Genomic DNA, 11181 nt, shown 5'->3' with positions numbered 1-11181 from the left:
AGAAGAAGAAGAAGAAGAAGAAGAAGAAGAAGAAGAAGAAGAAGAAGAAGAAGAAGAAGAAATTAATTTATTTATAAAATCCATGCTGTCCTTCTATGTAAGGGTAGCATAACATCAACATAGATACTCATTATTACCTACATGTAACTTTTTTTTTAACTAGGTTTATGTGCAAATTCTTATAGCTGATGTTAAATATCATGATCGATACTACTTGTAGAAATTTAATATTTGTGGCATTCCAGATATTCCATTTTTGGCGAAGCTTTTACCTTTTATTGAACTCACAAACTTCCAATTGAAAATTGGACCATGTTTAGTGGTGTCTTTCGACAATTTTATTATAAGAGCTTCTTTTGAAACTTGGATTTACCGGCCTTGTATTACATCTGGTTGCTCCCTCTCTCTTGGAAACTTTATTATCTCGTATTTTGGTCTAAGATGTTGTTGTTGTTGTTGTAGCGGCTTTAGCTTTCGCCGAATGGCGATAGTAGAATAAAGAAAAGATGTTTTTTTTTTGTATCTGCTATACACCGGGGTGATGGTCTCTAGCTCTAGCCATGTTAAATTAGCTGGCTCGTCCTGAACCGCAGTCAACCATCGTGAGGACTTGTACTTGGTCTTTAAAAGCAGAGAGAACCCTTTGAGGAACTGCCAGCTTGCTAGGCTGGTTAGGGTTAGCTGTTCTCCTCCCTGTTTATAGTCCCACAGCCAGACACGAGTCTTCTCTCTGTTTAACGTCCCCTAGCCAGACAGTTTAACGTCCCCTAGCCAGATTGTAATGCATAGGTATGAATGAGTGATACAATACTTCTAATAATAATTTCCAAAACAAAATAAATGCCCCCTTGTACTGTACTGATTTATAGGTATTTGTAGGTACTCATTAAACACCTCTGATCAATTTAATCATTAAATTTCAGTCTTAAGGTTGAGGTTATGTACCGGGTTGGGGAAGGCAAGGTTGGTAAACTTGCCTTGTTTTTCAGTTACCACTGAAGTCATTCCAAACTGTAGACACAATGTCCTGTCTCACCTAGTCCAAGCTCATTTCAACCCAGTACATAACCACAACCTACATATCAGAAAAAAATATATATATAAAAAAAAACAAGGTCTAAAGGTGGGGAAAAATGAAATCTAAAGGGGTAGATTGGTGCCACTATACGTATGAATGAGTGATACAATACTTCTAATAATAATTTCCAAAACAAAATAAATGCCCCCTTGTACTGTACTGATTTATAGGTATTTGTACTCATTAAACACCTCTGATTAATTTAATCATTAAATTTCAGTCTTAAGGTTGTGGTTATGCACCGGGTTGGGGAAGGCAAGGTTGGTAAACTTCCCTTGTTTTTCAGTTACCACTCTCATTCCAAACTGTAGACACAATGTCCTGTCTCACCTAGTCCAAGCTCATTTCAACCCAGTACATAACCACAACCTACATATCAGAAAAAAATATTAAAAAAAAACAAGGTCTAAAGGTGGGTAAAAATAAAATCTAAAGGGGTAGATTGGTGCCACTATATCAACCAAAGTCTTTCTATTTAGGAAAGGAAAACGTAATAGTAGTAGCCTACTGCTGGAGTAAAGGGACTTTTCAGTCCTATGCGAGCAGTATAAATAAGCACTATTATTATTATTATATCAACCAAAGTCTTTCTATTTAGGAAAGGAAAACAAAATTACTTACCTTCTTCAGCTTTGGCAACAGTTCCATCCAAAGGTTTTCTTCGTTCATCATCATCTTGCAGCTTTATTCCAAATGACAAGTGGCGTATATGATGAGTTGTGTTGAATGCAGCACTTGTGTAAGGTTGAATATCATGCACATGAACATGGTTGATTGAATAGCTTAAACCTGGAGCAATGTGGAAACTACCTGATACCCGGTTCACTTCTAGATAGCCATAGATTTGACAGCCCTCAGTGAATGTATTCTTTAGTTTTTCTGTACTGTACTCATTTTTACATTGCACTATGGTATCCAGTTCAGGCAATGCCCATTTCTTGTATCTGTAAGCTTCTTTGACCTCATTACAAGTGTTACAGCACCTGTACAGAGTAGAACAAGATATTTAGTTAGTTGATCTCTCTTTTTCTTCACACTAATGTTTTTGCTTTTGGAATGGGCCCTATACCTATATATATATATTTATATATATATTTATTTTGAAGGGAACTATCCATCAAGTTTACTTAATTTAATATTTTGCAGCTCAATCTGTTATAAAAAAAGATGAAGTTAATGAATAATAATCAGCATGGTTCTTACTTTCTTGTCTCTGTCTCTGCTCCATAACAACTACCACACTTGTTTGGATCTTCAAGTTCTGTAGTGGTGGTTCCATTTTCAGTAGTGACTTTCTTCTTCTTGACAGCATTGACTACTTCCTTTTGGGGTTCTTGGATTGGCTTGCCATCCAAATCCAGCCGTCTTTTGTAAATGTTATGTTCCACATGAAGATGCTGTTCTCCAGAGGAATCTACTGCATCTAAAGCCAAGTCTGTAATGGAAAAATTGGTAAATATTACTGACAATAAAATATCTACCTTCCATAAAGTGATAGAAGGGAGCGGGGTTCTTGGATTGGCTTGCCATCCAAATCCAGCCGTCTTTTGTAAATGTTATGTTCCACATGAAGATGCTGTTCTCCAGAGGAATCCACTGCATCTAAAGCCAAGTCTGTAATGGAAAAACTGGTAAATATTACAGACAATAAAATATCTACCTTCCATAAAGTGATAGAAGGGAGTATTCTCCTTTTTATGGAATGATAGAAGGGGGTTTAAGAGGTGATAAAATAGAGTATTCTTCCCAAGGACTAATGAGGCATGATAAGTTTATAACATTAATTTATTGTCAGTAATTCTAAACCATCACCAAGATTAGTGTTAGATACCTAACTCATCTAATCATACAAATGAAGTTTACTCACAATCACAACTAATGGTAGGAACTACGATATCTAGATGAATTGGAAGTTTTGAACCCCTGGATGAATCTACAAACAATTCTTCTGTGGTAGATACTTGAAAGTAATCACATACATCCACACAGATGAGGTAGGATATGAACAACCAGCACACAATGGTTACTGAAATAGATAAATTAACAAAATATTAATGAGGGGTATTACATACAAAGGCTTAACAAAATGCCCAATAACTTTAAAGGGGGAACTGACCTGCACTATAGTGAGAATCACACACTTTCACTTTAGATATGATGTGAACATGTATTTTGAGAGCAAGTGATACATAAAATCTCTTTATGTGGTAGACTTGTCTCCGTCAGTAGTAGGATACTACAAGGGTCCATAACCACTTCACAACTGACCTGCACTATAGTGAGAATCACACACTTTCACTTTAGATATGATGTGAACATGTATTTTGAGAGCAAGTGATACATAAAATCCCTTTATGTGGTAGACTTGTCTCCGTCAGTAGTAGGATACTACAAGGGTCCATAACCACTTCAACGACATCTATTAATTAAAACTCCACTGTTTGGATTAGGTACCAAGAACATGCCACATCTTTATGATGAGTACCCATCTTCTTGTGGGCAAAATTACAATTACAGTTTTAATTCAACCTTGGTAGCCACTGCATGATTTACCTGCTCCTCCGTACACAGTTTTTTCATGAAAGTCTTCATAAGGTTTTGTGAATGCATCCAATCCTTTCAATCGTTCACTAAAGACCATTTCAAAAGGGCTATTAGCAACGTATAACGTATGAAACAAATTAATTAGATAGGTACAAAATTAATACATTAGGTAGTCAAAAAGTGTTTCGAATATTTTCCAATTTTCCATTTCCATTTTTATTTTTGAAATTTGTTGACGCAAATGGAAAAGCTTAAGCAGGTATTACCGTACAAAATCTAAGTTATCGCACAAAAAATGGATTATCGTACATATAACAGCTGGCAACACCGCAGGGGAAATGACGTCACAGTGGAAAACTAAGGGGAAAAGCGATGGTTGATGGCTAACTTCAAACCTATACGAAATGAGAATGGGTGTGAAATTAGCCAGTTTTAATGTCCATATTTTGCTTTTGCTTTTGCTAGAGCTAGAGAAATTGAGAAAAAAAAAAAATCCAAATCCGAAATGTCGATTTTGCCCTTTTGGTTTTTGAATTTTTACTTTTTTATATTACCTACATTAAATAAAGAGTTCAAGCAGTCAAACAGTTAGGAAGTAGTTGAAGCTGTTGAAGTGTTTTTTCCACTCCTAATGTCCACACGTGTGACTTGTTAAGTTGTTATTGATACCGTTTCATATGAGTTGAAATCTCACTATACCTTTGACAGATATTTTTTCTCTGATAAGCACTCAGCACTAGAGAAGTGCTCAGTTTATTGATAAGTACAGTTTAGAAGTTATAAACGCAATAATGGGTAGATCTCGGTCCAGAAGTAAAACACCAAAACGTCGTCACAAAAGCAAACACTCTCGTAAAAGGTCCAAGTCAAGAGAAAGATCAAAACATCGAGATAAATCCAAGGAGAGAAGCTCTAAATCTAGGTAAGCTATTAGGAAAAGTCAAAATTCCAAATATCAAGACAAATTTGTGGGCATAAGTTATTGTGTACCACTATTGAAGTACCTAGGTATTTTTTGGTAGAGAATTGTATTGTATATGATGTGTTTTGTGCTTTTCAGGAAAAGGTCTCTCTCTAGTTCTTCCAGTAGCAGTTCAGATGATTCAAGTAAATCTATTAAACTCCACAAGAGAAAATACAAGAAGATGGATGAAGTTGAAAGACTGGCTGAGATAGAAAGGCGCAGGTTTGTTATCCATATGCTAAGTAATTTACAGTTGAATGGATGTTTAGAAAAACAGCATACATTGGATTTTTTTCTCCTTGTTGGTAGAGAACTCTTACTTAAATGGTCCTTAAAAAAGTTATAAATATGACATTTCTGATTTAAAACATTATTGATTATTTCTGTCTGCTTCTGTCATTCATTATTAATTATTACTCTGATTGCTTCTCATTACAAGTATTTTAGTGAGTACTAAGGCCTTGTGCCTTATGTAGTAATTAATTGTGATGGTTTTGTATTTTTTTAATATTTTAATCCAAACTTCTCTCTGAGATTGCTTATTAATTATTTACTTATTTTTGGACCAGGAGGCAAAAAGAAATGGAGCAAAAACTTATTGAAGAACAAACTGCCAAGCGTATAGAGGAAACAGTGAACAGACGTGTCCAAGAAGAATTGGACAAGAGGAAAGATGAAATTGAAAATGAGGTGTTGCGGAGAATAGAGGAAGCCAAGAAAGCAATGGAGGCAGAAATGATGAAGGAAATTGAAAAAAGACGGCTTGAGCTGTTACAAGAAGAGCAAAAACGTGAGGTAGGAATTCAATTCATTATGGACTGTTTTTTGTCCCAACTTTACTTCCTACTGTCCTGTCATAAATTGAGCTAAAAAATGGCTTTTTTAGGCTAATCTGACACACATCTTGACCATCAAGATTTCTACTATAGAAACAATCTATTAATTTAGCTCCTCTTAACTAATATTTTTCATTGTCCTGTCATAAATTGAGCTAAAAAATGGCTTTTTTAGGCTAATCTGACACACATCTTGACCATCAAGATTTCTACTATAGAAACAACAATCTATTAATTTAGCTCCTCTTAACTAATATTTTTCATGCTGAACTCACAATTGAAAGTTGTTCAGCAATTAAAGACATATTTATAACATACCCATTTACCCATACTTGATGTCTTGTTTATACACCTTGTTTATCCTGCCTGAATAGGACTAAACAGTCCCCTTATCTGTTGACTTTCTAAAATCACTCTTAGTTACATGGAAACAAGTATTGAGACTAGATACCAGCAATTAAAGACATATTTATAACATACCCATTTACCCATACTTGATGTCTTGTTTATACACCTTGTTTATCCTGCCTGAATAGGACTGAACAGTCCCCTTATCTGTTGACTTTCTAAAATCACTCTTAGCTACATGGAAACAAGTATTGAGACTAGATACTTGAGTATTTCCAATGTCTTACCATTTTGCTATAGTTCATGAAGTATGAAAAGCTCATATTCTGCAGCCTAGAATAGTATTTTTGCTGCACTGGCAGATGGTGAATATCTTTCCAAATATCTAAGAAATGCTACACAGACTTCCTTCCTTCTCTTTCCTCTAACTTTATTTGTTATGATTTCTAATCCCTACCTACCATGATTACCTGATTCTAAAAAGCTTACCTAATAGTTTTCTCTAGATTTTGCATGCCTAATTTAGTAAGAACTGATACTGTAAACCAAAAGAAGAACCCTTTTAAATTTCCCTATACAATAGATTTATACAAAACATGATAATTGTAACAAAGCTTTCTGAAGTAAATTATTATTTAGTGTAATCCAAAGATTTTAAAGGCTGAGAACATTCTATGGAGTAAGCTTACATACTTATATGAAATTATAAACATTTTCCTGGTTGTTTTTAAGATTAATTAAGATTTTCTCTTTCTGTGCAGTAAGATAATTTTTGGTATAGAAAGCCTGCTTTTTTAGTCCATTTGATATAAGATAACATTGTAGAAGATCGATTTTCACCTAAATGCTTAGTTAACTTCTTTTAAATAGAAAGTCTGAAACTGCTAGTCACAGAATCTTATTGGTGGATAAGACCAGAGAGCAAGGTTGGGAATTGTTCACTAGCTCTATCAACAAATAACTTCTGAGATTTTTGAAAGAGCTGATAGTTTGGGCTTGTACAGTAGCCACTTCCTATTAGGTACCTGTTACAATCTGTTACATAAAGCTATATCCTCAGCTAATCTTTCATGACTTCATTGGAATTTCCATGTAAAAATAGGCTATATTGGGGTATAATCATTTCTTTTTCATTGTTATTAGACTCTACTTGATTTCTTACACTTATTTCATCATTTGATTATTTTTTTTCTGCTTCATGTATAAAATTAATGCAATGTTCTATTTCAGCCCAGGAAAAGATTTTATTCAACTATTGGTTCATTTTCCATGTATCACATTGATCTTGTGCAATAATTGCATGTTGCACTTTTCAGAGTGAGATATGCGAAAATGTGGCAAGTGTTGAATAAAATTGTTAAATATGAAACCTGTAAGTATTTGTTCTTCTTATCTTTCCTTTTTTTTCAATTGATTGGGCCATAGTGGCTTGTACACGTTTTGGGGCTTGTGGCTTTTAAATTTGAATGTATTTCAAGCGGGTAAAAAGTATCCATACTTTAAAAAGCACTTGCTGAACAGAATCCGTAGAGAAGAAAATAGCGATTAAAGAAGCAGCTGACATAGAAGAAGACTTTGTGCTGTCACAGCGGAGATACAGTGAACTCAGTTCCCCGGCATGTATGACTCAGGTTTTTTCGAAGTTCGAAGCAACATTGACTTTGGTTGATATCTGGATGGGTGACTGTCCGATTTTTACCAAATTGTTACAGTCGCGTTCTTGGACCATACCGGGATAGCATACCAAATTTCTTTTCTCTACGACAAACCGTTCTTGAGATATTTTTCCACGAAATGAGGGTTAAGCAACAATTAGTTTGGTTAATATCTGGATGGGTGATTATCCGATTTTTGCCAAATTGTTACAGTCGCGTCCTTGGACCATATCGGGATAGCATACCAAATTTCATTTCTCTACTACAAACCGTTCTTGAGATATTTTGTTCACAACCTTTTCAACATTTTCCACGAAATGAGGGTTTAGTAACAATTACTTTGGTTAATATCTGGATGGGTGACTGTCCGATTTTTACCAAATTGTTACAGTCGCGTTCTTGGACCATACCGGGATAGCATACCAAATTTCATCGCTTTACGACAAACCGTTCTTGAGATATTTTGTTCACAACTTTCTACTTTTTCCCATTTAAACCTGTAGTACGTACGTACGTTACGTACGTACGTTACGTACGTACGTACGTACGTACGTAACGTACAGACCATGGGCTAAAAACCACTTTTTTGGAATCAGGGGACCCCAAAACGGATATTTCCACTCATTTCCCGATTTTGAAAATTTGGACCGATTGCAATACTTTCATTACTAGTATAGCTTCGCTATACTGTAGTAATAGAAAGTAAAAAAAAAATGAGTTTATTTGCTCGCTATGCATATGCAATTATGCACTCACTGACTTGTAAGTATTTTTATTTTAAGAAATTTTGTAGGCAACATTGTTAATTAATTTAGTTTACTTATCTATCTACATATATCTCAATAACATTTCCCCATTTCCCCATTTTTTTTTTTTTTTTTTTTTACTTTTTTCAAGTGACTGATTTTGTTTTACTGTTCCAGATTTAGGACATCTACAAAATTCATACCACGAGAGAGTAGGGGCAAATGTCTCTTGTCTTTACAAATAGATGCCCTTTTTTTACTTCCCCCTTCGAAATTTTTCTGTTTGAAGTAGAATTTTGAATTTAGGTAGTAAAATCATAAAGGAAACAATAGTTTTCCACACCCCTGCACTCTTTTCACTTCAAGATTTGCTTTGTTTTAATTTGTTTTAACGATGCACACTTTTACAAGGTCACTTGTGTGGTGACAAAGAATAACGATCAAACAGGAAGTGCTGGGTTCAAATCCTAGTTGGTTCGATTTATTTTATTTATTTTCAAGTATCCAGTTTAAAACCTTGATTCCAACATACTATGACCTTTTATTTAGATGTTCCTCAATTGCCTTCAGACTTGAGGCAAAAGTGTGTATCGTTATTTTCAAACGCTTTTTTAATTAGTTGGTTCGATTTATTTTATTTATTTTCAAGTATCCAGTTTAAAACCTTGATTCCAACATACTATGACCTTTTGTTTAGATGTTCCGCAATTGCCTTCAGACTTGAGGCAAAAGTGTGTATCGTTATTTTCAAACGCTTTTTTAATTTTTTCCAAGTTGAGCTCCAAAATGTATCTCGAAGAATACTCAACACGCCAAAATATAAAAGAGGCCCCATCATGTTATATAATGGTTTTGTCTATTGCTCAAATATGACTGCAAAGTCCTTCGACATTCTTATAATCAAGTTATAAACATTAATCTCTGTCAGGGAGTAAGGCAACACCTTGTTAATATTCGTTATTTTGTGTTCTTTATTTTTTTAGGAAATAGAAAAACAGAAACGTCAAGAGTTGGAACAAATCATGGCGGAAAACAATAGGAAAATCGAAGAAGCCCAGAGAAAACTGGTACGTTACCTAGCTACTTAATTAAAATCATGTAATTTAAAAAAGGAAAGATTCTAGATTCCACCCATTGCTTTTATTAACGGGGATTTACATCATCTCCAATATAAAGCCAAACCTCGAATATAATTATTATCAATACCTAGAAGGTAATCAAAACATGAGCCACATGAGGCCTCCTATTGCACCCATTTTTGAAACAATGGTGTTAACTAGAAAATACGATGGGTTATAGGATCTGTACTATTTTGTGCTTTTCCCCCCTGTTCTTTTAACCAGCTCCTTATTTGTTTCGTTTTAGGCTGAAGAGCGATTGGCTATGGTGGAAGAACAAAGACTCATGGACGAGGAGAAGCAAAAGATGAGAAAAGAACAGGAACGACGAGTCAAAGAAGAACAGAAGAAAATCCTTGGCAAGAACAATTCCCGTCCTAAATTGTCCTTCTCCTTGAAACCTACCTAATTAATCATTGAATTGTGCATATTGTGTCCTGAAACCTCCCTGATAAATCCCTGAAACCTACCTAATTAATAGTTGAATTATGCCTATTGTATCCTCCTTTGTAATCATTGAATTATACCTATTGTATTCTAGAAACCTCCCTGAAAACTACCCAATTAATTATTTAATTGTGCATATTGTGTCCTGAAACCTCCCTGATAAATCCCTGAAACCTACCTAATTAATAGTTGAATTATACCTATTGTATTCTAGAAACCTTCCTGAAAACTACCCAATGAAACTTTCGAACCTGTGTACCTTTTATTAAATCCTTGAACCCTAATAAAACTCATAGAGAAGAAAAATTCAAACTTCTTGAAAAATGAAATAACCTTTATGGTGTCCTTTTAAGCCATGGACAAGATTTTCAGAATCCTGATTCCAAATTGTAAAGAGACAAAATAAATGAAAGTAGTGATTTAGTATACATATTTCATTAGGTTAAAAAATCTTTGAAAGAGCTTGGAAGTTGTTTGAATGTTCATAATAAATGATAAACCATCCAAAGCAAAACTGCTGATTCAGAAGTCCCAGTACCCCTAGTGGTATTGTTTAAAGAAAAATAATAATAAAAATATTTGTCAAAAATTTTAATATACAAGGAAGCCTAAATATTACTTCCGAGTCGCTACGAGGGTAACGAAAGCATTGTAGTCACGTTTGTGCTCCAAATTCCAAACTTTTACTTTTTTTCGTTGCGGAGTATGAACAAATTCGGTTCCGTGTCTGTTCATCTGTCTACATTGATACAAGGAAGCCTAAATATTACTTCCGAGTCGCTACGAGGGTAACGAAAGCATTGTAGTCACGTTTGTGCTCCAAATTCCAAACTTTCACCTTTTTACTTTTTTTCGTTGCGGAGTATGAACAAATTTGGTTCCGTGTCTGTTCATCTGTCTACATTCCACGTTTGTGCTCCAAATTCCAAACTTTCACCTTTTTACTTTTTTTCGTTGCGGAGTATGAACAAATTTGGTTCCGTGTCTGTAGATTCTACAATATTATTTGCTACACACATAACTTCTAACATTTTCAGTCCATATTTAACAAAATTTGAGTACTTCTGTAGTTTATTCGTCTACATTCTACAATATTATTTGCTACACACATAACTTCTAACATTTTCAGTCCATATTTAACAAAATTTGAGGACTTCTGTAGTTTATTCTATAAAATGGTCTTCTAAAAGTCGGTGGGAAAGAGTCAACTCGTTAGTTAATAACTAGTCGATTTTTATCTTTTGAACGGTTAGAAACTTTAAGAAAAAAGTTAAATTTTCAGTTTTACAATTGATTTTGACTTTTCTTTCGCTCTCCTATTTTGTACATAAATTATTTTAGATAATATTTTGTTCGTAGGATTTTTCGAGAAGAATCTAATGAAAATAAAATTTATACCCACATTCTTTTCCATAAGTTGATGTATTTATTTATCCATGGCCAAG

At 34.3% G+C, this 11181-nt stretch overlaps 2 protein-coding genes across 2 annotated transcripts in view; one reads left to right on the top strand and one right to left on the bottom strand.

Annotated features, from left to right (window-relative positions):
• LOC103509381 (endoplasmic reticulum-Golgi intermediate compartment protein 3-like) overlaps positions 1–3850 on the bottom strand; it is a 7694-nt gene extending 3844 nt beyond the window's left edge. Inside the window, exons 1-4 of the mRNA XM_026823737.1 lie at positions 3632–3850; positions 2946–3104; positions 2282–2513; positions 1700–2061 (exon numbers count right to left, since the gene is read on the bottom strand). Coding sequence (XP_026679538.1) covers positions 1700–2061; positions 2282–2513; positions 2946–3104; positions 3632–3719 — 841 coding nt within the window. The 5' untranslated portion in view covers positions 3720–3850. The remainder of the gene's footprint in view (positions 1–1699; positions 2062–2281; positions 2514–2945; positions 3105–3631) is intronic.
• A 222-nt stretch (positions 3851–4072) lies between these two features.
• LOC103509370 (UPF0430 protein CG31712) lies at positions 4073–10299 on the top strand. The gene is made up of 5 exons (XM_008473980.2): positions 4073–4544; positions 4683–4808; positions 5156–5381; positions 9155–9238; positions 9537–10299. The coding sequence occupies exons 1-5, from the start codon at positions 4414–4416 to the stop codon at positions 9696–9698; spliced, it is 729 nt and encodes a 242-aa protein (XP_008472202.1). The 5' UTR covers positions 4073–4413; the 3' UTR covers positions 9699–10299.
• The last annotated feature ends 882 nt before the right edge of the window (positions 10300–11181 follow it).

This window comes from Diaphorina citri, unplaced genomic scaffold, assembly GCF_000475195.1.
Source record: "Diaphorina citri unplaced genomic scaffold, Diaci psyllid genome assembly version 1.1 scaffold493, whole genome shotgun sequence".
Taxonomy (NCBI): Eukaryota; Metazoa; Arthropoda; class Insecta; order Hemiptera; family Psyllidae; genus Diaphorina; species Diaphorina citri.
This window is presented reverse-complemented; position numbering and strand designations above follow the sequence as displayed.